The sequence below is a fragment of the Mus musculus genome, chromosome 5 (genome assembly GCF_000001635.26).
Source record: "Mus musculus strain C57BL/6J chromosome 5, GRCm38.p6 C57BL/6J".
NCBI classification, from domain to species: domain Eukaryota; kingdom Metazoa; phylum Chordata; class Mammalia; order Rodentia; family Muridae; genus Mus; species Mus musculus.
Genome location: NC_000071.6, coordinates 73,426,995 through 73,454,881, shown reverse-complemented (window position 1 = coordinate 73,454,881; position 27,887 = coordinate 73,426,995). Strand labels below are relative to the sequence as shown.

The following is a 27,887-nucleotide window of genomic DNA, read 5'->3' as shown; positions in this document are numbered from 1 at the left end:
CTGGTGTGAGTATTAGCAAGTGGCCCAGATTGTCATACAAGTTATTTAATCTTTATATAGACTTCTTCCAAAGTAGTATGAGGACTGCTAAGCCCTTGAGACATTGTGCTGAGCTCACAGATTACAACAGTCATTAATGATCTCAGTCACAGTGACACTGTCTCCAAAGCAGCCACCATCAGTCGCCAGGATGGCAGCCCCACCACTTACCATAGGCTGGACTTTTCCATCTCCATAGCAATCTGTGAAGGGCCTGCAACCAGAGACACTGTTCAGCCACACCTCTCCCCAACACATACCCCCAAACAACCAGGGCCATTAGTTTATTCTGGAATCTAGCAACAGCCAACATCAGTGAAGCCAGGGTGGTTAGAGGCACTGGGATAATAAACATGAATCAAAAGAAATTCCATAACACTAGTGTTAGCACATTTTGTGTAGCTGGAGATAGGTACTTGATTTGAACAGAGCACACTGCTGTATAAAGTATTAATGAAGTTGTTGATATGTGTGATTTGTAGAGACAACAGCGATACTATCTGTGTGACATTGTATACAGTGTGTCTGAGTTTTGTCCTTCTGTCTTTCCAGCTCCGGATCAGTGGGATTTTGTTTTTGTTTTCTGACCTATCTTCCTCCAGTTCACAGCTTTCCTTCAACTATTTGTGTATTCTGATGTTAAATCATTTCAGTTGTATTTTTTTTTTTAGAGTTCTAGAATTTACTTTTCTCTTGTCCAATCTGTAAGGTAAGTCTTTACACTTTTAGTTTCTTGCTAGAATGTTTCAACTTGGCTTCTCCTTAAACCTGGAAATTGCATTTACTTTGTAGGCTGGATCTGATAAATCCCATACTGGCAGCTTCATTAGGTCTGCTTTTCCTGTCTGTTGTTTCTATTAATGGCGGTTTATGCTCAGTCATCTTTGACTGTGTGCTGGATGGTGTATCTGAAAACGCTGGAGAGATAATTTCATTGATATTGTCTTTCCCTAAGATTATTAATAGAAATAAAATTATTTTATCTGTACCAGTAAGATGTGTGCATGTGTGTGTGTGTGTGTGTGTGTGTGTGTGTGTGTGCGCACACACACACACACACACACACACACACACACACACACGCATTCTGTACATGTAGAAACCAGACATTAACATCAGGGTGTTTTCCTCCTATCACTCTCCACTGTATTTTCCCAGACAAGTCTGTCACTGAGCCTGGCACTCAGTCACTGGCTAGATTAGCTGGTTACTGAGCCCCCAGAGCCCCCCTCTCTCTCTATTACTTCCCACCACTGGAGTTATGGAGGAATGCTGCCACAACCGGGATTTTACAGAGGAGCTGGTGATCCAAACTCAAGAGAAGGCCTTGATGCTTGCGCAGCAAGTTACTCACCCACTGAGCCATCTTCCCCAGTCCGTGTCATTAAAATAATCACAAGTCAGTGGTTTCTTTTTTCCTGCGTCCTGCTCACTTTATTTATGGCAGTGCTGAGCACTGAAACTAGGGCCCCATGCACACAAGGCAAGCCCTTTACACCGAGCTCTGGCTCCAGGCCTGAGCTTAATTTTCCTATATTATCACACGATTTTTTTTAAAACAAAAGTAAGGTAGAGAGATGCCTTTATTAAACAACATAGCTTATGAATTGATGGGATTCTCATTGCCGGATGTCACTTTTCTCATTCTCTCTTTTTTTATTTAACTTCTGAAGTTCTTCCCATGTACTCTTCCATTTTCATTAAACTCTTCTTTTGGCTTCCCCGTGACATTTTGTCTAAAAGGGTTCAAACGAAGTATTTGGGTGTATTCATGTGAAAATGATGGGTGTTCTCATAATTGTGTCCTTCTTTGTAGGAGCCAAATCTAAAAAGAAAAAAAGAAAAAACTGACATGGGAAAATGTCACAGGATAGAGGTGTGTGTGTGTGTGTGTGTGTGTAAGTGTGTGTGTGTGTGTAAGTGTGTAAGTGTGTGTGTGTAACGATAGATAGATCACTTTATACTTTTTTCTTACATTTACTAGATTGGTATTATTGCATGGTATATAAATATGCCCAAGTGTGAGGTCAGTGAGGTGACAAAGTGAGGCTTTCCAATGCTCATGCCCTCACAGAAGCATTGCTTTAAACAACCATCCACATACAAAAATACCTTCACACAAGTTAGAGAATTCCAGGGCATGATAAAAGTACTAGAAAGACGTGTACATCACCTCATGGTTTATTAACAGATGCACAATACACTACATATGTGAGCTGAATGGCCTTAGCTTGTCAGGCCAGTCATTGTCACAGCTCACAGTGTTCACAGGCGTGTAAGACTCTTGAGGACCTTTCTTCTTTTGTAATATAAATAGACCCTCTGGCACAGCGAAAGCTTGTCACAGGGATGAAGCTCCTGGGTCACTAACGTGTCCCATGACTCAGGTGTGTGGTATCTTCAGCAAAAACACCTTACCATCAGATTATGAAGGCAATGGTGGGAGCCTATAATGTTTGGTGTAGGGTGCTCTTTGGGACTCTACTGACCAACAACTCAAAGGGATATAACACATACTTGGCACTGGACTTTTTATTTGATAGCCTATGGTGACTGGGAGAGGTACTATGTAGCTGAGAACACTTGTTGCTCTTACAGAGGACCTGAGTTCCATTTTCGGTACCCACATGATGCCTTACAGCTGTCCTAACTCCAGTTCCAAAGAACCCTGTACCCTCACCTGACTTCTGTAGGCAACAAACACGCATGTGGTTCACATTCATATATGCAGGCAAATCACTTGCACATAACATAAAATCAATACATCCTTTTTGCTGCCCCCAGAAACTACTTAGTATTGGCACAGAAACAGACATGTCAACTAGTGGAATAGAACAGAAGATCCAGTTATCAGTCCACACAGCTTCAGTCACTGAATTTTCAACAAGTTTCACAGACCAAGCTGTACTACAGAGTAATCGTGATTAAAAACCCCATGATACTGTTATAGAAACGGACATGTTGGTCAATTGTATGGAATTGAAGTCACAGAAATAAACCCACACACCTATGGACACTTAATTTTTGACAAAGAAGCCAAAAGCACACAATGGAAAAAAAAGAAGGCATCTTCAACAAATAATGCTGGCCTAACTGGACGTTTGCATGTAGAAGAATGCAAATAGATCCATATTTATGGTTCTGCAGAAAATTCAAGTGCCAGTGGATCAAAGAACTGAACATAACTCAACATAAAACCAGATACACTAAATCTGTTAGAAAAGAAAGGAAATGGCCTTGAACTCATTGGTACAGGAGACAAATTCCTCAGCACAACACCCATGGCTCAGGCTCTAAGATAAACAATTAAAAAATGAGACCTCATGAAACTGAAAAGCTTCTGTAAGACAAAGGACACCATCAATAAAACAAAATGACAGCCCACAGATTAAGAAAAGATCTTCACCATCCCTACATCTGACAGAGGACTAATATCTAAAATTTAAGAAGAACTCAAGAAGTTAGACACCAACAGCCCAAATACCAATTTAAAAAATGGTGTACAGAGCTAAATAGAATTCTCAAGAGAGAAATCTCTAATAGCTGAGAAGAATACTTAAAGAAATGTTCAATGTCCTTAGTCATCAGGGGAATGCAAATTAAGACAACTCTGAGATTCCACCTCACACCCATCAGAATGGCTAAGATCAAAAACTCAAGGGAAAGCACATACTGGTTGCTGAAAGATGGTTTCTTAGACAAGTGATCCAGAGAAACTGAGCATCCATCTGTGGATGGATGAAACTAGGGCCTCCCTCTGTGCCAGAAGCAACTCAGAATCAACTGGAGACCAAAGTCTGAAACTTTGAATCTTCTAGAGGAAAACGTAAGTAAAGCACTTGAAGGTACAGGCAGGGAGAGGGACTTCCTAAGACTCAGCAGTACAGAAAATAACCAGAACTGGCTAGTGGCATTGCAAAAAACCCTGACAGTTCTGTGAAGCAAATGAAACCATTGCCAGGGTACAGTGAAAACCTCCAGAATTTGGAAAAAAAAAAAAAAAACTATGCCAACTACTGATTCATCAGTCAGGTAATCAATGTCTAGAATACATGGAAGAACAACATAAAATAAATATCAAAAATCATCCAACTAATTAATTGAGCTAATTAAGTGAATAGGTGCTTCTCCAAAGAAGGAACACAGAAAGTCAATACAATATTTGAAAAAGTCTTCAGTACCCTTAATCATATGGGAAACGAAAATTAAAACTGCCTGGAGATTCCATCTTACCCCAGGCAGAATGACTACTGTCAGGAATGTACATGGCAGTAAATGCCAGGGAGGATGTGGATAAAGAAGGATGCTTCTGCTCTGCTGGAGGGGATGCAAATGTGTAGAGCCACTGTGGAAGTCAGTGTGGAGGCTTTCAAAAGCTAAAACTGGAACCACCATGGGACCCATCTATAGCTAGTATCCTGGGCACATACCCAAAAGACTATAAACAGGCATCCCACAGAATCCCTAGAATACATGTATATCACCTCTCTGTTCACAATAGCTAGCAAATGGAACCTCCCTCAGTGTCTATTAACCTGTGAGCAGATTTTAAAATGTGGTATATACACACAATGGAATTCTACTCAGTCACAGAGAAAAACTGAAATCATGTCTTCAGAAAATAGATACAACAGGAAATCAAATAAGCCAGATGCAGAAAGAAAAAAAAAAACAAAACAGATACTTCATGTTTAATGTGTGAAATACAGATTGAAATGTGCATGTGTGTGTGTGTCCATGTATGTGTGTGCGTGTTCATCTGTGTGTGTATGCATGTTTGTGGGTGTGCACGTGCCATGTGCATCTCTATGTGTGTGCATGCGAGTGTATCTACACATGTATGTGTATGTGTGTTCATCTGAGTGTGCTCTTGCGTGTTCCTGTGCATGCATATATTATGTGCATCTGTATGTGTGTGTGTGTGTGTGTGCATGTGTATGACAAAAGTTATAAAGGGGAGCAAGTTATAAAGGGGAGGAAGAGATGTAGGGAGGTTGAGGAGGTACGGAAGAGAATGTAATGAATACATGTGACAGAATATCTGTCTGGGGGAAGGAGAGTTGGAGGATAGCAGTGAGGATAAGAATAAATAGAATATAATGATATATATGTTTTTAAACACCATAATGAAACCCATCACCCTGTATGCTAACTTAAAAGTTGGATTTAAAAGAAGTCTAGGGTTTAGCTCAGTCAGTAAAATGCTTATTGGGTATCATGGAGATCTGAGTGTGATCCTCACTTTAAAAGTCCAATGTGGATATTAGCCCAGAAACTTAGAATACCCAAGACACAATTTGCAAAACACATGAAACTCAAGAAGAACGAAGACCAAAGTGTGGGCACTTTGCTCCTTCTTAGAATTGGGAATAAAACACCCATGGAAGGAGTTACAGAGACAAAGTTTGGAGCTGAGACGAAAGGATGGACCATCCAGAGACTGCCGCACCCGGGAATCCATCCCATAATCAGCCACCAAACGCAGACACCATTGCATACACTAGCAAGATTTTGCTGAAAGGACCCTGATATAGCTGTCTCTTGTGAGGTTATGCCAGTGTCTGGCAAACACAGAAATGGATGCTCACAGTCAGCTCTTGGATGGAACACAGGGCCCCCAAGGAGCTGAAGGGGTCTGCAACCCTATAAGTGTAACAACAATATGAACTAATCAGTACCCCCAGAGCTCGTGTCTCTAGCTGCATATGTAGCAGAAGATGGCCATCATTGGGAAGAGAGGCCCCTTGGTCTTGCAAACTTTATATGCCCCAGTACAGGGGAACACCAGGGCCAAGAAGTGGGAGTGGGTGGGGAGGGGAGTAGGGCAGGGGGGAGGGTATAGGGGACTTTTGGGATAGCATTTGAAGTGTAAATGAAGAAAATACTTAATAAAAAAATTGGAAAAAAAAATAGCCCCATGTGGTGGCCTGCTCTTGCCATCTGGGTGCTGGAGAGGCAGAAACAGGCAGATGGGAAAAGAGTGCTGGTCCAGCTTATTTAGCCTAGTGAACTTTAGGCTAGTGACAAAATATATTAAAAACAAGGACAGCTCCTGAGGAATTAGGAACGACACACCCAAGGCTGACCTGGGTCCACACATACTTCAGCCCTCGAAACAAAGGAACTGCTGTCTTCTGCTGCAACACGGATAAACCTAGAGGCACTAGGACCAGTGAACTAATCAGACACATGGCGCTCAGCATCATCTCACCACCTGGGAAACCGAAGCAGGAGACTTGAGCCAGTTCAAAACCAGCCCGGATTAGATACCAAGTTCAAGGTCAGCCTGAGCTACATAGTGTGGACCCTATTTCAAAGAAAAATTAAAAAAAGAAAAAAGAAAAAGAAAGGAAGGAAGGAAGGAAGGAAGGAAGGAAGGAAAGAAAGAAAGAAAGAAAGAAAGAAAGAAAGAAAGAAAGAAAGAAAGAAAGAAAGAGAGAGAAAAGAAAGAGAGAGAGAGAGAAAGAAAGAAAGAGAGAGAGAGAGAGAGAGAGAGAGAGAGAGAGAGAGAGAGAGAGAGAGAGAGAGAGATCTCAAGTAGAGCTTTTTAAAAGTTATCCTTGCAGAAGCAGTGAGCAGAGTAACAGAGTTTGCCTAAGGCTGCCTGGCAGGAGACAACAGGTCAAAGGATGTGATTTCAATTGTACAGGGTGAGTAATCTGCTCTTAGGTGGTGTGACTGAAGTTAATGATGCCAAGAGAGTAAGTCTTAAGTGTTGTGAGCAGGCCTTCCCTAACACCTTCATCACTCTTGTAACAGAACAAGAAAACAGATTCGCTCAGTCACAGCTGTCTTGGCTCAATCTGCAGTTGTGGTTCACTAAAAATAGTTTTTGGGGGGCTTTTGCCATACTCATGGTATATGAAGAATAAAGAAAGAAAAAAATCTCTTCTCCCCAAAAGTTTTCTTATCCGTTTAAGAAGTCATCTCAAAGGGAGACATAACAACAGATCCTGAAGAAATCCAAAACACCATCAGATCCTTCTACAAAAGGCTATACTCAACAAAACTGGAAAACCTGGACGAAATGGACAAATTTCTGGACAGATACCAGGTACCAAAGTTGAATCGGGATCAAGTTGATCTTCTAAACAGTCCCATATCCCCTAAAGAAATAGAAGCAGTTATAAATAGTCTCCCAACCAAAAAAAGCCCAGGACCAGACGGGTTTAGTGCAGAGTTCTATCAGACCTTCAAAGAAGATCTAATTCCAGTTCTGCACAAACTTTTTCACAAGATAGAAGTAGAAGGTACTCTACCCAACTCATTTTATGAAGCCACTATTACTCTGATACCTAAACCACAGAAAGATCCAACAAAGATAGAGAACTTCAGACCAATTTCTCTTATGAATATCGATGCAAAAATCCTCAATAAAATTCTCGCTAACCGAATCCAAGAACACATTAAAGCAATCATCCATCCTGACCAAGTAGGTTTTATTCCAGGGATGCAGGGATGGTTTAATATACGAAAATCCATCAATGTAATCCATTATATAAACAAACTCAAAGACAAAAACCACATGATCATCTCGTTAGATGCAGAAAAAGCATTTGACAAGATTCAACACCCATTCATGATAAAAGTTCTGGAAAGATTGGGAATTCAAGGCCCATACCTAAACATGATAAAAGCAATCTACAGCAAACCAGTAGCCAACATCAAAGTAAATGGAGAGAAGCTGGAAGCAATCCCACTAAAATCAGGGACTAGACAAGGCTGCCCACTTTCTCCCTACCTTTTCAACATAGTACTTGAAGTACTAGCCAGAGCAATTCGACAACAAAAGGAGATCAGGGGGATACAAATGGGAAAAGAGGAAGTCAAAATATCACTTTTTGCAGATGATATGATAGTATATATAAGTGACCCTAAAAATTCCACCAGAGAACTCCTAAACCTGATAAACAGCTTCGGTGAAGTAGCTGGATATAAAATAAACTCAAACAAGTCAATGGCCTTTCTCTATACAAAGAATAAACAGGCTGAGAAAGAAATTAGGGAAACAACACCCTTCTCAATAGTCACAAATAATATAAAATATCTTGGCGTGACTCTAACTAAGGAAGTGAAAGATCTGTATGATAAAAACTTCAAGTCTCTGAAGAAAGAAATTAAAGAAGATCTCAGAAGATGGAAGGATCTCCCATGCTCATGGATTGGCAGGATCAACATTGTAAAAATGGCTATCTTGCCAAAAGCAATCTACAGATTCAATGCAATCCCCATCAAAATTCCAACTCAATTCTTCAACGAATTAGAAGGAGCAATTTGCAAATTCATCTGGAATAACAAAAAACCTAGGATAGCAAAAACTCTTCTCAAGGATAAAAGAACCTCTGGTGGAATCACCATGCCTGACCTAAAGCTTTACTACAGAGCAATTGTGATAAAAACTGCATGGTACTGGTATAGAGACAGACAAGTAGACCAATGGAATAGAATTGAAGACCCAGAAATGAACCCACACACCTATGGTCACTTGATCTTCGACAAGGGAGCTAAAACCATCCAGTGGAAGAAAGACAGCATTTTCAACAATTGGTGCTGGCACAACTGGTTGTTATCATGTAGAAGAATGCGAATCGATCCATACTTATCTCCTTGTACTAAGGTCAAATCTAAGTAGATCAAGGAACTTCACTTAAAACCAGAGACACTGAAACTTATAGAGGAGAAAGTGGGGAAAAGCCTTGAAGATATGGGCACAGGGGAAAAATTCCTGAACAGAACAGCAATGGCTTGTGCTGTAAGATCGAGAATTGACAAATGGGACCTAATGAAACTCCAAAGTTTCTGCAAGGCAAAAGACACCGTCAATAAGACAAAAAGACCACCAACAGATTGGGAAAGGATCTTTACCTATCCTAAATCAGATAGGGGACTAATATCCAACATATATAAAGAACTCAAGAAGGTGGACTTCAGAAAATCAAATAACCCCATTAAAAAATGGGGCTCAGAACTGAACAAAGAATTCTCACCTGAGGAATACCGAATGGCAGAGAAGCACCTGAAAAAATGTTCAACATCCTTAATCATCAGGGAAATGCAAATCAAAACAACCCTGAGATTCCACCTCACACCAGTCAGAATGGCTAAGATAAAAAATTCAGGTGACAGCAGATGCTGGCGTGGATGTGGAGAAAGAGGAACACTCCTCCATTGTTGGTGGGATTGCAGGCTTGTACAACCACTCTGGAAATCAGTCTGGCAGTTCCTCAGGAAATTGGACATAGTACTACCGGAGGATCCAGCAATACCTCTCCTGGGCATATATCCAGAAGATGCCCCAACTGGTAAGAAGGACACATGCTCCACTATGTTCATAGCAGCCTTATTTATAATAGCCAGAAGCTGGAAAGAACCCAGATGCCCCTCAACAGAGGAATGGATACAGAAAATGTGGTACATCTACACAATGGAGTACTACTCAGCTATTAAAAAGAATGAATTTATGAAATTCCTAGCCAAATGGATGGACCTGGAGGGCATCATCCTCAGTGAGGTAACACATTCACAAAGGAACTCACACAATATGTACTCACTGATAAGTGGATATTAGCCCAAAACCTAGGATACCCAAGATATAAGATACAATTTCCTAAACACATGAAACTCAAGAAAAATGAAGACTGAAGGGTGGACACTATGCCCCTCCTTAGAAGTGGGAACAAAACACCCTTGGAAGGAGTTACAGAGACAAAGTTTGGAGCTGAGATGAAAGGATGGACCATGTAGAGACTGCCATATCCAGGGATCCACCCCATAATCAGCATCCAAACGCTGACACCATTGCATACACTAGCAAGATTTTATCGAAAGGACCCAGATGTAGCTGTCTCTTGTGAGACTATGCCGGGGCCTAGCAAACACAGAAGTGGATGCTCACAGTCAGCTAATGGATGGATCACAGGGCTCCCAATGGAGGAGCTAGAGAAAGAACCCAAGGAGCTAAAGGGATCTGCAACCCTATAGGCAGAACAACATTATGAACTAACCAGTACCCCGGAGCTCTTGACTCTAGCTGCATATGTATCAAAAGATGGCCTAGTCGGCCATCACTGGAAAGAGAGGCCCATTGGACACGCAAACTTTATATGCCCCAGTACAGGGGAACGCCAGGGCCAAAAAGGGAGAGTGGGTGGGTAGGGGAGTGGGGGTGGGTGGGTATGGGGGACTTTTGGTATAGCATTGGAAATGTAAATGAGCTAAATACCTAATAAAAAATTAAAAAAAAAGAAAATTGTCAATATTTAGATTTTGTACTTCTTTAGAAATTTCAAAGTTATTATTTTAGAAGCTACATTTTATAAGGTAATGGAATTTAAATGAATAACTCAGCATAATCAATTATTACTAAAAGTTATCTATCTGTAAAATAAAATTCTCAAATAACCATTGAATAAATTGTGAAATTAAAATTATATGCTCTGAATTTCAATGAAAACATACCATAAAAATGGTCCATGAAATAATGAAAAAAAAAAGAAAAGAAGTCATCTCATTCAGCAAAAAGATGGTCTCTCTGCTGCCTAGTTTTATGTCAACTTGGTATGAACTAGAGTCACTTGAGAGATGGGATTCTAAATTAAGAAAATGCTTCCAAGAGGTTGGGTTGCAAGCAAGCCTTTAGGGCATTTTCTTAATTAGTGATTCAAGTGGGAAGGCCTAGCCCATTGTAGTGGGGGTCACTGCTGGACTGGTGGCCCTGGGTTCTATAAGAAAGCAGACTTGCCTCTCGTCACCTGCAGCAGTTAGGAGAGATGGCCCTGGGGTCATGAGTGCAGGTGAGATGGCCCTGCCCTTTTCTGGCTGCAGCACACAGGGGAGTGGGCCCTGCATCTCTCCTGGGCAGCACAGCAGTGTTGGCCCTGGTAGATGGGGCGCAGGTGAGCTAGCCTTGGGGGTGAGAGCATGGGAAAGCTGGACTCCCAAAGGACTTGAGAACAGAAGAGCTAGCCCTGCTCCTTCTCTAGCTGCAGTTGGAGAACAGGGCCTGTACCTCACCTTGGCAACACAGTAGAGCTGGCTCTGATAGCAAAGGCACGGGTGAGGGAGCCCCGAGAGTCTGAGAGCTGTAAGGAGTTGTAAGAGCAGAAGCCCCTCACAGGCTGCAGCACTTGGGAGAGTGGCTCCCATGCCTTGACTGGGCAGCACAGTAGAGCTGGTTCTGGAGGTGTGAGTGAGCTAGCCCCAAGAGCAGGAGGGCAGCATTGGGTGGCCTAGCTGGAGCAATGCTGAAAAGCTCACCCTGGTAGTGGTGCAGATAAGGGAGAGCCAACACGCTAACCAGCTCAAAAACACCTAGGCCCGATCCAGGGCTCTGCGTTGGCCCACCCCAAAATCTGTATCATTTTTGAACAGTCAGGCTGCGTGAAAGGGCCAGTCCTGCTAATCCAAAACTGCAGGATCTCCATGACACAGGGCAAGAACAGGATAACCAGGAGGAAGCCTGGTAGGAGGGTCCAATATTGATGGTGTCACAAAAGACAGATATCTCTAACCAGACCAATGACTCATTGCAATGAACATTTACAAGGGAAGATGTGTGGACAGAGGGGTATACTGTGGGGACACCGTGACATACTACAGCTTCCACGATCAGGTGTTTTCTATGCTTTGTTTTATTGTTGTTGTTGTTGTTGGTGGTGGTGGTGGTGGTGGTGGTGGTGATGGTGGTGGTGGTGGTGATGGTGGTGATGGTGGTGGTGGTGGTGTGTGTGTGTGTATATTATTTTGATGTGGAGATTGCAAAGGCAAAGAGAAGATATGAGAGGACAGGGGGATGAGGGACTAGGATACATGATGTGAAACTCACAAAGAACCAAGGAAGGAAGGGAAGGGAAGGGAAGGGAAGGGAAGGGAAGGGAAGGGAAGGGAAGGGAAGGAAAGGGAGGGAGGGAGGGAGGGAGGGAGGGAGGGAGCTTAATAAGCCACAGAGAGCAAGCCAGTAAGCAGCACCCCTCCATGGCCTCTGCACCAGCTCCTGCTTCCCAGTTCCTGCTCTGCCTTGAGTTCCTCTGATGATGAACAGTGCTGTGGAAGTGTAAGTCAAATAAAACCTTTCCTCCCCTACTTGCTTTTGATCATGGGTCTCATCACAGAAATAGAAACTCTAACATAGACCTGACATCATCTGAACATGATACATGTTCGTGGGGGTGATCGGGCTAATGATTTTCATTCCCCTCTTTTCTCCGGCAAGAACACAGAGGCTGACCCCACCATCACATGTATACCCTGCAGACGAGAAACACAGCAACAAGGCTGGGCTGGGTCTTTCCTCCTTGCATTAATCACTACACTCTGGTACACTTGTCCTCAGGAGGTACAAAGAAGGAAACTAATGAAGTGTAGTTTTGTCCCTGAGAAAGTGACAACTGTTGCAGCTATGAGCTACTAACCTAGAAATGTCCAGTGATAATAATGTCTAGGTCTCGCTCAGCTTGGCACGGAAGTCCTGTCCCACCTTCCGCTGTGGCGGAGAAAAAAAACCGCATGCTTCAAATCATATGCTTGGCTACAAACAGATGTCTTAGATAACCACTATTAAAAACTAAGCGAAGTGAAATTCAATAGCTGTTTCCCCGGCAAGACACCTGCCTTGTGAGGGAACCGCCCACACTTCACTGCCTCCTCTGAGTGAACTGCCCGTTCAAACCATGCCTTGTCAAGGGGAGTCCCAGGGAGTTGATTTGGGAGAAGACTCAGCCGTGCCATTTTCAAATGCTCTCAGGCTGAATGGAAGGTTCACCCAGCAAGAAATCACAGCCACCCCGTGGTGCTAATGGGCTCCCTTCCTCCTCAACAGCTCTGTCACTGACTAGTCACTTAAGCCTAATGCCACAGTTATTCCTCAGCCTGAACGTCCTCCTCAATAAAATATCGGTAAGCGCAGTTAACAACCCAGTGAGTTAAACTGAAGTAACACATAAAGAAGCTAGAACAGAACTGGGATATGGGAGCACTCAAAATATTCACTGTCATGGTCATGTTAATGATGGTGGCGGTGGCGGCGGCGGTGGTGATGCTGCTGCTGCTGCTGATGATGATGGTGATGATGATGTTAGTGGTGGTAGCAGTTGTGACGATGGTGGCAATGATGACAGTGGCAGTGGTAGTTATTTGTAATAATGAAACAATGGGATGTTTTCCCTGGGGCTAGGGCTACAATACATTTCATTACAGAAAGCCAAAATCATAACTTCAACCCATGGGTTATCATCTTTACCATGGCTTCCTTCACTTGAAATGAGCCTCTAGAATCTACCACAATCTTGAGCACGTATGAGGAAATACCTGGGCTCTGTGAGGCCATGTGGTAGCTTGTATCTGCTGTCTCCAGGAGACAGGCACTCACTCAGGCGCCCACTCACCTGGGGTTGAAGTGAATGTTCTTGGGAACTCCTCGGTGGTCTATGACGACTTTCTGGTTGTCTCTGTAATTGGCGGGATCATCCGGGATCCTGAATTTGGCCATCTGAATCTCAGAGTCACTCAGTTCTGCATGAGAGATTCTTGCATAGCCCAACCTGCAGCAGAATTAGAAATGGTTTCTGACACATCTCATTATAAAAATACTCTAATGAGCAAAGGCCCAACCAAAACCCAGAGAACGCTAATGGCTAGCACCTTCCGAATTAAGCTAGTTTCTCATTTCTAACTTGACTCTAAGTATCGTGATTAGAATTAACTTGATTTATTACCCTAAATATTACAGAAATACTGTTTTCATAACATGGTAAGTGAGGAATATGGACATAGTTTTAATTAACTCCACGTAGCACCCTCACTTTACCCTTTTCCTCAGATGAATGCTCCGTCTACACAAACTGCTTCCCATATAATTACACTTTGAGTTAATAACAGGATTTCTTCAGACTGACAAGTGTGCATGCTTACATTTTTTTTTTCTTTTCCTTTTCAAAATCCAAATACCTCGTGCATATTTCTAGGCACATTTCCTAGTCTAAAATCAAAGATTTTATATGTCTGGAGAAAAAGAAATGTCCACATCCTGTTTGGCTTCCAGCTCTCTGGAAAAGTCAAGACACTTCACAGACACTGTCCAAAGAGTTCTTCGTGGAGTCCTCAGACAGCAAAATGGATGGACCACAGTCGCAAGAACTTCATTTCCATTCATTTACATCCTGCCTCTCCCAAAAAGGGCATTTGCATCGTTTTCAGTCGCTTAGGGGTTTGATGAAGTTGCCATGGCAATGTTTTCTGGTTGGGGGGGGGGGGCGTGTCGGAGATAAGATGAAGTCCTTGCTCCCAGAGACCATTTGCTCTAGTTGGAGGACAAATTAAACAAGTGTGTATGCAAAAAATCTATCGGGCGTTGGTAGATATGTCCCGTGGGAAAGGACAGGAAGTAAAGAGTCCAACCTACTGGAAGGGCTAAAAAAAGGCACTGGCTCAGAAATAGACATGTGTATGGGGTTTGGGGAATCAACCAGGACTGAAGAAAGAAAGGCAATGGACTTGGGATAGAGGGGAAGCAGATGACCAAACTCTTTCTCAAACACACCTGTGAGGACACGGACTCCTATCCAAAAGGGAGTGGGAATCCATCAGATGGGTGAGGCAGAGGTCTGTCGTGGATGCTGCGTACACACCATGGAAAGGTGGGAGTGTAAAAGTAAAAGAAAGGGGGAAAGTAAAAGAAAGGGGGGCTTCAGCCAAAGTGGGGGGCTTCAAGAGAGAAACAGAAACAAAGATTGAGGGTGGGTGGAGGTAGCCCACCTTCCCACGACAAAGAGAGGGACACGAGAGCTGAGCCCCTGTCAGATAGTTAATCTGAGCTGTCACAGTTAAGGCTTTGGGTTAAGCTCATGCGCTACAGCTCTGGGTCATTCCAAAGCACTGTTCCCAGAGACCTTTTCGGCAAATCTGGGCTGTTTATTTCCTGAATCTCTAAGACTGAAATTTTAACCTGTTTCTAGACCTTTGAGAATATACCTGTCTTTTATTTAAACCACCTACTCATTCTGTATTATTTTGCCGGGGCAACCAGGGCAGAGCAATGGATAAGCCGTAACGCATGCACACAGGCATGCAAGCGTGCCTGCAGGCACACATACCCACAGAGAAGTACCAGCTATCATAAATAATGCTGAGTCTTGATGGCTAGTCATTTTGTGCAACTTGGCACTGCTATACCTATTTCAATCTACCACCAAAGCTTGTTCTCTAGAATTCTGATATCCTGTGACTAACAAATACTTGAATGCAGAATGAAATAGAAACAGTGTTCTCGATCATAGATATGAAATGATTTATGAAGTAGCATGCTCTTCCACCATCGCTCTTTGGAAACAATGAGCCACTAGTTAGGCTAGCTCTCCGGCAGCTATCTGAGAGCCAAGGCTGGCCTCCTAGGGTCTTTGAACTGGTGCTGTAACCAGAATGACCTTTATAAGTGATCTCCTGGACTTCCTTCAGTAAGTACATGAGCGAACCAGGTGAGCCATCCAAGGGCCAATGAGGTCTCCATATGCTTATATTCTAAGAGAAGAGTGTGTAAGACTCTTACATAAATAGTGTGGCACATTTGTAGTAATATAAGCTGTATTTTAAGTTAAATTTTAATAGTTAAAATTTAGAGGTGACAAAATGTCAAATATAAATATATTATTTATAGGCTATTTAAAAAGAAGGAAGGAGAGATTTCTTCTTTCACCCGCAAATCTCCATATTTATAGTTTTTTTTCCAGTACATTATAGAAAAATAAAATCCTTTCTCCTTCAGTGATGAAAAATGAGTCTGGTTTCAAGCCTTCAACATCAAAAGACTCTTGATTGTTCCTGAATGTGTTTCTGTCCATGATCTGATTTAGTAAACACAGACCAAGCACCTACAAAACACCAGGCTTCAAGTGAAATACACACTATTTATTTAAGAGTCTTATATTCAAAGAGCCATATCCTTAAGAAGAGTCCATAGAACCTTACAAGATCCACTCCCCTCCCCAGTGTTCACCTGCTACCCCATCCGCCTTCCAACCCCTGCACACACTGCCACTTCCCTAGCATCACCCAGAACGCTCTTGTGTTAGAGCCTCTTCCCTGTATCCGGAAGGGCCATCTCCCAATGGTACCTTTCTTACTGTGCCTTAGTTATACACCTTTGTGTTTAATAGCTTATAAGGCCCTTATGATACCTCTAACTTTGCTTAGCTACTTCTATCTTCTTACACTATTAAATGCCAAAACTGTTAAATCTTGTAACCAACAAAATTAACTTTTATAAAGAACAGCAAAAATGAATTGCCTCCGTGATGCTTTGCCGTCTAGAATTCACAGACTTTTTTTTTTTAATTTTTAACGCCAGTGCTCACCTGATCAGACCCCGGTACATGATGTACTCACACCATCTGTCTCCATCTGAGCTGTCAATATCCTATGCAAGAGCAGAAAGGAGAATGCTTAAAAGACAGAAAACAATGCTCTAATTTGAATTGTTCAAAAAAAGACAAAAAAGAGAAGAAAAGAAAGAAAAAAAGGTGAAGTAGAGTGGAGATTATCTCCTCACCGCCCTCCTATGGATCCTCCATGCCTGAGTAACTCATTCACGCTAGAGATGCTATCTGAGTGGTTCCTACGCCCCTCTCCATCTCAGCACTGGATGCTGGGAACACAGAATGATGGTAAGTCTGCAGCTGCACTGTGGTCTTGCCTCCTGCAGCTCTCCAAACCTGTCAGCTCTGAGAGCCTTGACACCAGTCCCCAGTCCCCCTACCCAGACTCTGTACCCCAGCTGCACCCCAGGGCTTCAGTGGCTTGTTTAAAAAAGCACAGAGAAAGGATGAGAAATGGCCTGGCTTCTTCCTTTGCTCTCCCTTGCCTCTCTGTGCAAAGGGAATCCCAGCAATAGATCTTCTGCTGCCTGGTACTTTCACTTGAAGCCTGGTGTTTTGTAGGTGCTTGCTCTGTGTTTACTAAATCAGATCATGGACAGAAACACATTCAGGAGCAATCAAGAGTCTTTTGATGTTGAAGGCTTGAAACCAGACTCATTTTTCATCACTGAAGGAGAAAGGATTTTATTTTTCTATAATGTACTGGAAAAAAAACTATAAATATGGAGATTTGCAGGTGAAAGAAGAAATCTCTCCTTCCTTCTTTTTAAATAGCCTATAAATAATATATTTATATTTGACATTTTGTCACCTCTAAATTTTAACTATTAAAATTTAACTTAAAATACGGTTTATATTACTACAAATGTGCCACACTATTTATGATTTTTATTTGCCTCATGGTGTGTACCTAGATGTTAATCTTAGTTATTATTTATGTTGTTTACTCCATTTGTATACAAAAAGAAGTGTAAATAAATCATATAAATTAAGTTTAAATGTTTAATAACTATAAAAGCAAATAAATAAAAGAAGTGTTCGGCTTGCCTTGGGAAAGAGATAATAATTTAGTCATTCAGCTATAGATACTACGGCTAATCAGCTATACATCTGTTTAACTGTTGTTTTACTCCATTAGAATTTTATACGATGTTGTAAAAATTTAAGACTAGAGAATTTAATTACTCATTTCTTAAGGAGAAAAATCTGTTCATCCAAGCATATAAGATTAAAATTCCTCTGTATGTCAATGAACTTCCTGGTAGAAAAGCAATGTTAGAGACCATTACCAATCAAAACAGCTTTTAACCATTACACAGGAAACCAACAGAGGGCCAAACGAAAAGCCAGGTTGGAGACTGAGGCTGCTCCTCACACAGAGAACTGACAAGCCCGTGATCCCAAGCCCTAGACTTCTCTTTCACTCTCCTGGCTCTTTCCTGAGAATGGGTGCATTCTCTTCCCCCCCTCCCCCACCTCTCCATCCCATAATAGCTATCAGTTGAATGTGATTTGAACACATCCCCAGGGCTTCACAGGTTGGAAGCTTGGCGTGGAAATTCTGTAGGTCAGGGCCTTGTCAAAACTGGCTAAGTCAAGGGAGCGGCTCCTTCAGAGGGGATTCGTGCTGGTCTCACAGAGCCAGTTACATCGAGCTAGCCTGAACCAGCTGTCAGAAAATGAAGCTGTCCTCTGCACTTGCCTCTCTCTTCCTGGGGCCATTTTCAGTACCTTTCATCTGATGCAATGGGATGACCTGACTAGATTAGGGCTGCCTAATCTTATAATGCCAGCCTCTAAAACAATAAGGCAGGCAAATGTCTTTTTCATAGACTACCCAGAACCAGGTACCCTGTGATAACACAACCCAGAGCAACAGAGTGCAGTGTCCCCTGGCACTTCTTAAAGGACTCAAGGAAGGTTGCCCAGTGGCTTAAAGGACTGCCTGGATTCTTGATGCCCTGTCTCTAACCCTGATTAAGCTCCTGGATTCTAGATCTCTATATCCTCTTGCCCTCCGGATATCTCTCCACTAGGCCACACACATGCCTTAAACTCATCTGAGTTCCTCTTCTTTGCAATGCTGTTTTTCTTTCCTGTCTTCTCTGTCATAAACATCACCATCCCACCCAAACTGAGGAACACATTGGCTGTTCTTCGGCCTGGTCCATGAATACAGAGGCCAACTCATCTCCCCGACGTTTCCCTTTTCCCAAAGATCCAGCTCCTTCTGTGTATAGCCATCAGGATGGATTGTCCTACTTCTGCAGTCTTCTATACAGTGAAGCATGACTATACGGCTGAGCTCCAGCCAAAGAAATGAAAAGCACAAGAATCCTCCTTCCTGGAGTGTGCGTGCAGAGGTAATCTGCACTCACCCTGGGCCTCTTCTTTAGCTCTTTCTCTATCTTCCCCAATAGAACATGGATGCTGTTTTACATGATCGGACCGTAGAACTGGAGACCAGGAGAGTGGAGGCTATGTTGTGGGATGTGGGGAGAGGGGGACAGTAACAGAGGCCATGGTGGTGGAGGGCTGATTGAGTGGAGCCACATTAGAGAAATAACAGTTCCAGACAACACAGAGTGAGTGTCACATCAGGGCTGATTCTCCACCAAGGCTTCGATACAGAGAACCATGCGACTCTATCTTTCTTACCGCTGCCATCTGACTTTCTGTCCCCTGCCAGCCCCTCATTACACCACACTCTCTGTCAACTTCCCAATGCTATGTTCTAAGGACAGAGCTCTAGCTTCTGAACCTAATCAAAGACGGCAACTGTGTTCTCACTATAAGTTAATATGCGTCGTATTCTGGTGCATGGGATCAGTCTCTTGGTTTGTGTATTATTTCCCCAGAGCTTGATTACAACAAGGTACCCTGAAGAATTGAAGTGTTTTAGACCTGGACAGGGAAATGCTACTCCCAGGTCAATTGTAAGACCCTGTGTGACCTCGATCTTTGGAAAGGCCCTGTGTGACTGGACGCCTCTCTTTCTGATACTCCATTTCAGCTTTTACTCACAGCCTTATAACTAACTTTCACAGTGTGGCAGATTCCATTTTCTAAGTACAATAACATCTCACCAGCCTGTGGTACCCATCCTAGATGTCTTTGACATTCCCTGCAACAAAGAGTGAGGTTGATAATGCTTCAGGTGGATGTGACAAGAGTTATGATTAAAGCAGAGGTGACACTGTGCCACTTTAGAAAGGCAAGTCCTAGAGGACAGTGCAGGCTCTCCCCCTTGTTTATTCACTCCAGAACCTAGTCACTGTAAGGGAAAAAGCCAACTAGCCCAGGAGGAGGAGTGATGGTCCCGAGTCAAAAGCATCGCTTGTGAATCTTCCGCACTGGAAATCCTGTAGTACCCAAGAAACAGCTCACAGGCCCCGTATGGAGCACAACTGAGCTGTCCCCACTGAGCCCTGTCCACAGCACAGGTTAGCGAGCAAGCTGATGGGTGTGTCCTGCTGTTTTGAAGCAGTGGGTGATGTAGCGCCTTTTGTGCTGACTAAGCACAGGCTACATCAAGTCATCAGGGTCCTGGGAGGGCTGCTCAGCTGGAAAGGGGGCTTGCCACACAAACCTGGGTTCAGATCCCCAGCACACACATAAGGATGTGGGCACAGTTAGTACACACTTGTCATTCTAGCCCTGGGAAAGCAGATGCAAGCAGATCCCAGGGTCTGTTCCATGAGCTCCTCGTTCAGTGAGAGACCCTGTCTTGAAATAATGTAAAAAATAATGGAGGTCGCATGATGTCAAACTCTGACCTCCAACTGCGCACACACATACACATGTACACACACTCCTACATGCACGCACACATGCATATACACACATGTACTTGTTCATGCAAACACACGAGCATACACACATGCATGCATATATGCATGCAAGTGCACACACATGCACACAAACACACACACATGCATACACACATTTGGGCAAGTGCACACAGATACACAAATGCACACACAAACACACAAACATGCGCATGCGCGCACACACACATGAAAGCTTTTTGGGTTGGATTTTTTAAGTGTATAGGAATAAAGAACTATTTAACTTTATAGATCCAAAATCATATTAAACTTGTGTTACCTTCACGTTGCCATGTTTTGTGAGTTGTATGTAATCTCTGGAACCGGGCTCTGAAGTGATATAACCCAGAAATATCACTTGATTTGAACAATTTTTCAGCAGTTTTGACACTGCAATAGCCTGTAGCTTCCTGTCAAGGTCATCTCTAAAAAAAAATGCAAAAAGGAGTCTCTTAATTATATGTATAAATCAATTAAAAGAAAAACAGGTAACCAACTTCCCTCAAAATATCCCCAAACAGGGTACTAAACCAGAGCTATTTCTGTTGGGAAAAGGTTTAAATTTTCACAATGAACAAGACGTAGATCCACACTTCAAACTGGGCTTGACAAACGCTTGACTGAGAAAAACCTTTCTGTAAAAACCAGTGAGTCAGTCTCATTCAAACATCTTCCTTAGGGCTGCAGAGATAGCTTTGCACTTAAGAGTACTCGCTGCTCTTGCAGACAAATGGAGTTTGGACATGTCAGGCATCCATGTCAGCCAGCTCACAACCACCTGTGACATCACCGTCAAGGCATCTGTTACACTCTTTTGGCCTCCTCTGGCTCCCACCCTCACATGGACATCCCCACTCACAGGGACACACATACACATAGTTAAAAATAAATCAAATCTTTACATTTCTATTCCAAACACGGAATCTGTTCAACTTTTTTTCAGTATTAACAAATCATGGCAGGTACGGAGACGTGGCTCAGAGGCAGAACGCTTGCCAACACACACACACACACACACACACACACAAAGGCTCTGCGTGTACTCTCAACATTCCGAGTAAATTTAACACACAGTGAAAGAAGAAAGTGTGGCAGTGACGTGAGATCCGGTTGTTAGGATCACAGCTAAAGAATGAATACCAAAGTAAAGGATCCAGGGCACTCATAAGAGGGAGGGATGTAACCTTCACAGAACAGCCTGGGCTTGTGTAGCCTACACCCTTACTTCAACGGAACATTTTTTGAATGTCTCCTCTGCTCTCTCGCCCAAATACTGACTGGGTATCTGGCTTTTAGTAGACTAATTACTGTAGGTATGAACAGAAAAATAGGCAAGTACATTGAGCTTTCAAGGGACTTACAGATCCAGAAAAAAACCTCGCTTTTGATAGGACCTATCAAGAGAATAGAGGCACCTCAGGAACTTCAAACAAAGTGAATTTAATACAGGGAGTTGGGCTGGGCATGGTGGCGCACGCCTTTAATCCCAGCACTCGGGAGGCAGAGGCAGGTGGGTTTCAAGACCAGCCTGGTCTACAGAGTGAGTTCCAGGAAAGCCAGAGCTACACAGAGAAACCCTGTCTCGAAAAAAAAAAAAATACAGGGAGTTGGTTACTTGAGTGATGAGAAGCCAATCAGGGAGCAGAGATACAATCAGAGGTTGGCAGCACTAGAAGACGGACAGACAGAAGTGACACTACAGAGTCAGTAGGAAGTAAACTCTGGCTAGAGGGGGGTGGGCTAATGCAGGGGCTGCCGCCATAGAAAAGACTCTACTGCCAGAGAAACCAGAAAAGGGGTAAGACATGCTCTGGCTTCTCCCTTTTGTCATCTTCCAACCTTGTGCCTTTTGTTGACTAAATCCACCTAGAAAGCAGAAGACAAAGGACTCTGGGAAATGCCATTCCTTGCACTGTAAAGACACCGGTGGGTGCAAGGAATAGATCCATGCGTAGTTGACAAACAGAGGCATTTTCCTAGAAAGATGGGGGAGTGTTACAGGAACAGAGCGAGATGGGGGAAGATCACTGGGAACCAAGAGGACTGGAGAGATCTGAAGGAGACTTGAAGACAGGAGCTAGCAGAGAACAGGTGCTGGATGGCCACTGTTAGCTAACACTGTTTCAAAATTGTTTGTGAAAATGTGTGGAAAGAAGGGAATGTCACTTAGTGCCCTTGGATCCCAGCAGTACATCTATTTGTGCCAATGACTCTGTAAGGACAGGGAGTGTTGTTGCTGCTGCTGTTGTTCCTATAGTCTGGTTTCACATGTAGATCCAAGCACTTCTGAATCCAAGCACATTTGTTCTGAATTCTTCCTAGTTGTGTGACCCTGACGGTCCACATCATCTAACCTCTCTCCACCTAGTGTCTTTATCTATGAAAAGGACCTTAATATGGCACTTTGCCCATACTACATGAAGATTAAACATGGTCACACATGTATGAAGAACTACCACCCAAGAAACAGTCATGGGCTCATATGGCCATTTGCATCCCAGATGCACAAACAACCAGCAACACAGGGACAATAATCTAAGGATTTTTGTTTTGTTTGTTTGTTTTGAGATAGGAAGTCAAAAAGGCTACTTCATTTTTAAAAAAATCAAAGTGATATATATGTTAATAGTATTTCCTGGCATTTGTATACTATCAAGTAATCCAAAGAAACTCACTCATGATTCCCAAAGTGTGTCACCACAAAATCCACCAGTCTGTTGGAGACGTTAACTGTCATGGTTATGGCTGGTGCGATCTCGCCCTCTGGCGACGGAAGAAGGTGATGTTCCGATCTGACAATCGGGTACCGAGACAGCACCATAATCCTGTAGAAATGAGAAAAAGCAGAGCAGTTTGATTCTCAGGCTGTCATGAAGATGAGACAAAGGAAGTGCATTCAAAGGCCATGTCACGTGGCAGCTATCCACCGAGGGGCACTCAGAGCAGGAGTGTGGTGAAGACTCCTGTGGAAATCTGATCGCTGGTTCACTGCCTCTTCCTATTCAGCCTGTCTTGCTGTGTTCATCACAGGACCAGAAGCGTTGCGGCAAATGCCATGGAGGCGTGAAACCAGCATCATTGATAAAATGAAAAACCCACCTGGCTTGTGCTGTTACTGTAACAACATCCCAAGGCCACTACCATGAGCTCTCTCTCTCTCTCTCTCTCTCTCTCTCTCTTTCTGCCCCTTGTTTTCTCCATGCATAGTGTGGATCACAGTCTCAGACTATCTGGTTTATTTCTTTGTGAACGTGTTTCTAGTTGTCCTTCAGTCTCTGCAAAGGACTGGTTCCAGGATACCCACAAAAACACACATGTTCAGATGTTCACCCTATGTAAAATCATATCACATTTACATACAATCTGTACACGTCTTCAGCTGCGTGTATTAACTCATTTCTAGGCTGTCTTATAGCCTCTAAATTAAGGCCCATACATTACTTGAATCTAATAGAGTTCATAATGAGTGGCAAATCCAGGTCTTACCTTTTTGGAAACTTTCTATTTTTTACAGACTTTTATTTACTTATTTATTTGTTTATCTATCTACTTACTTATTTATTGGGGACTGGGTATGCACCTGTCTGTGCTCACAGGGGCCAAAAGAGGGAGTCAGCTCCCTCAGAGCTAGAGTTTTGGTATTTGCAGAGACGCTGAATTTGCTATGTGTGGTGGGATCTTAACTCTGGTCCTCGTGAATGCACAGCAAGTGCCTGGAGCCGCCCAGCCATCTCTCTAGCCCCAGTCTTTGGAGCGCTCTAAACTTTTTCAAATATGTTCAATGTCAAATTGTTTGAATGCAGGAGCAATGACGCTAAAGGCCAGGCCAACTGTGTTCTTGTCTTTTACACTACAATGTAAGTTACCTGAAAATATTAGACAGGCCCAACATTACAACTTCACCCCAACCTTGAAGAACTGATCTGTATGAAGAAGCAGTAATGTCCAGCCCTCAGGAGTCACTGTGAAAATCCATGGCTACGCACAGTGTTAGCACTCCCCTGCCACTGAGTCACTGAGACATGGTCACAGGACAATGTCAACTTCCCAGCCCAAGCCACAACTGCTGCTTCTTCGCATTAATTCCGAAGCTACACTCACCCCCAGGTGTGATCCCTGGTGCTTGGCCCAAAGTCTGTGTAGAAACCCAGCTTCTCCCCCAGCCACATTGTTAAGTCGTTGTTCCCTATATAGGGCTTGGAAGCATCGCTCTCCAAAATGGTGATAAAATCTGCACCTGTTTGGGGGAAAGGGGACGGAAAAGCAGCCAGAAAGGAAACCACAATATAAAAAGCAATTAGCAAGAACTTGATGGATTTCATTATTGTTTTGTTTTGTTGGGGCAAGGGCTGGCCTCAAACTCATGATTTTCCTACTTCTTCCTCCCAAGTATAGATGTATACCACCACGCCCAGCAGAATGCTATTATTATTGAGCCTTGCCTTCACTCATAAACCCCAAAATAATTCATTCTTATGTGTCACCAAAAGAATATGACTCAAATCTGTGCTGGGCACTTAGAATTTAATAAAAGCATCGGGCATTTTAAAGAAGGAGAAGAGCATGGATTTTTTTCTATACTTTTAATTTTTTAATTTTTTTGTTTTTTTGTTTTGTTTTCTTTTGTTTGTTGGATTGTTTGTGACAGAGTTTCTCTGTGTAGCCCTGGCTTCCCTGGAATTAACTCTATAGACCAAGCTGGCTTTGAACTCACAGATCTGCCTACCTCTACCTCCTGAGTGCTGGGATTAAAGGCATGGGCCACCACTGCCCGGCTCGTTTTTTTTTTTTTTTTTAAATAGTCTTGACACTTTCCTCAGAAGTTCTAATAATTTTCATGTCGTTTACAAATTCCCAGCTTATGTTCAGAAACAATAAAATAGTGTCCATCAGCTTTTTATGTTTTTGAGACAGGGTCTTGTGTATCCCAGGCTGGCCTCTTAATGTAGCTAAGGATGACCTTGAACTGCTGTCCTATCTCCACCCCAAGAGTGCTGGGGTTTACGGGGAAGCACCACCATGCCTGCTTTACTCAATGGTGGGAATTGAACCCAGGGCTTTGCCTATAGTGGGCAAGCGCTTTACCCACTAAGCCACATCTCCAACCCCACAATGACATTTTCAAGGCAAAAAAAAAAAAAAAAAAACTCCATGGTATTGGTATAAAAATGAGTTTATTAGCTTTTCTTAGACTCTGGACTGCTGGGTCTGAGTGAGCGTTCTAATCAGGACTAAAGCACTGAGCTCATAAAGACCCCAGAACACTTCTCAGGAGGTGGCCTTCACGTGGGGAACAGCCAGAACCTTTAGTCCTTTACAGTCATGCTGCATGCACCACGAAGTGTGCAGACCTAGATCCTCACACTCTGCAGGATGCTTCATAAAAAGAGAACTCCTCAAGGGCTCGGAGACAAGAAAGACTGGCCCTGGGGCTTTAAGAAACAATTGTTTTCCTTTTTTTTCATGTGCATCCGTGTTTTTCCTGCATGCACCCCTGTGTGAGGATGTGAGATCCCCTGCAACTGCAGTTACAAACAGGTGTGAGCTGCCATGTGAGTGTTGGGAATTGCACGTAGGCCCTCTGGAAGAACAGTCAGTGCTCCTAACCACTGAGCCATCTCTCCAGCCCCTGAAAACAATGTTCACTGTACACTCAACTCTTTCTGCTTTACAGTCCATTACGTTCTTAGTCCCCAGCAGTAGATCCCCAGATGGCAGGAGCAGAAACATCTCTAACAACAAAGGCATGAGATGAATCTCCTGTTGCTACCCAGTAGGATGGGCTGTTCAGGATCAATGGATTGATTGCTCTAAAGGACAGCTGTGGTATGAGATTATAGACCTGACCACAAGGTGACGCTTCCTTAGGAACTTAACACACACACAGCAATACTAAGACCGGGGGACTTGGTGAAAACAAAGAGAACAAGAGTGGTTTCTCAGAACCTGGAGCCAGTTTCAGAAGGACTCACTCACCTGTCTCCTTGAGCAGTTGAGCAGACCTCTCTAGATTGGGCCAGCCTTCATTGTCATATCCAAACCTAAAAGGCCAGATGGCAGCAGAGACCACTGTTGCTGGTGCCTGAGGAATTATTGAAGTGATAATTTTTGTATAACTATGAGCAATGGAAGTTTGGGGTCCCAGCCTTCTTTGCCTCTCTCCTATTAAAATTCACATTTCAGCAAAGAAAATCCCATAGACATTTATCCATATTTAATTCATAAAAATAGGGAGCTTACCCTATGGTCTTCTCAAAGCAAATTTATGAACTAGTTTAAACTTGGCTGCTCAGACAAATGTTTGGAACGTGTTTCTAATAGCCATTGCTTATAGTAGCTCTCTCTCTCTCTCTCTCTCTCTCTCTCTCTCTCTCTCTCTCTCTCTCTGTGTGTGTGTGTGTGTGTGTGTGTGTGTGTGTGTGTGTGTGTGTGTGTGCAAATAAGGAAATAAGGAAAAACCACCTTCCTCAATGTTATGGCTTAAACGTCAAGTTTCCCAGATGCCCATTTGCTCAAACCACTGTCTGGGGAGAGCGTAGCGCCCATGCAGGCAGTTATGGAACATTTGGGGCATGTAGCCACACTGGCAGGTGAAGGGCTGTAAGGGCAAGGCTTATGAGTTTATGTCCCCGATGTGCCCAGATGTAACGGGTCACCAAGCAAGCTCCCACCACCACAAAGAGCCCCACCCACTATGCCTCCCCTCCCCTGAAACTGTGAGCTGGAATAACTCCTTCTCCCAGCCTGTTCTAACTGGCATTTTGTCCCAGCAATGAGGTAAGAGCCTTCACTTCCAGCACTTAGCAGAGGCAGGAGGATCTCTGTGACTTACAGAGTAGCCAAGGCTACATAGAGAAACCATGTCTTAAGTGTGTATATGTGTGTGTGTGCATACATATGTGTATGCATGTGTGTGTGTATGTGAGTGAAATTATTTGCCTGATGTATGTGTGTGTGAATGTTTGTATATGTGTGTGTGTGAGTGCATGCACACATGCCTTCATATGAGTATATGTGTGTATGCATGTGTGTGTGTGAGCGAAAGTATGTGCATGAGAGTCTGTGTGTATGTATGTGTGCATGTTTGTGTGATATTTGTGTGCATGTGTGAGCATGTATGCATGTGAGTGCATGTGTATATGTGTGCGCATGCACATGTGGGGTGTGTGTGTGTGTGTGTACATTCTAAATCTCTGTACTTCTATACTACTCTACTCAGAAAACCTCTTTCTTGGACCACTGAAAAGCCTCATACGTGACTTTAGCAGCCACGTTCAAATCTATTATTTCTTCATCTGTCACAGGTGTCCCACTGTGATTAGAGATACCCGGCGTGATGAGGCCCTCCCCAGTCTCTGCACCTGCATCTCTCTCCACTCCATAACACCAGCCCTGCAGGCCACTCGGATGTATCTCAAACACTCTAAGCTGGCTCTCCCTCGATCATTTATACAAATTTCCTAGCTGAATTACATCTAAATAATTAGATTTTTTTAAAAAAAAATCAACTTTCGAGTCTCATCACAAATGTCAGAGAAGACTTCCCTAATCACCCAGACACTAACTTTGCATTCTACAATCTCGTCTCGCTTCTTAAAAAGCCACCTGGCCTACCGCCAGTCTTTCTTCATTTGTTCTCATGAATACTATCTTT

At 43.2% G+C, this 27,887-nt stretch overlaps 1 protein-coding gene across 4 annotated transcripts in view; it reads right to left on the bottom strand.

Moving 5' to 3' along the window:
* Window positions 1-1,446: 1,446 nt before the first annotated feature.
* Window positions 1,447-27,887, bottom strand: part of Cwh43 (cell wall biogenesis 43 C-terminal homolog) — a 47,385-nt gene continuing 20,944 nt past the window's right edge. Inside the window, exons 10-16 of one of the 4 annotated variants that reach the window (NM_181323.2) lie at window positions 26,210-26,315; window positions 24,335-24,470; window positions 22,909-23,058; window positions 20,514-20,658; window positions 16,386-16,447; window positions 13,422-13,577; window positions 1,457-1,864 (exon numbers count right to left, since the gene is read on the bottom strand). In NM_181323.2, coding sequence (NP_851840.1) covers window positions 1,786-1,864; window positions 13,422-13,577; window positions 16,386-16,447; window positions 20,514-20,658; window positions 22,909-23,058; window positions 24,335-24,470; window positions 26,210-26,315 — 834 coding nt within the window. In that variant the 3' untranslated portion in view covers window positions 1,457-1,785. Of the gene's footprint in view, window positions 1,865-12,471; window positions 12,521-13,421; window positions 13,578-16,385; window positions 16,448-20,513; window positions 20,659-22,908; window positions 23,059-24,334; window positions 24,471-26,209; window positions 26,316-27,887 lie in introns of those variants that run through there. The other 3 variants (XM_017320839.2, XM_006503949.3, XR_003955627.1) reach the window with 3 other exon arrangements.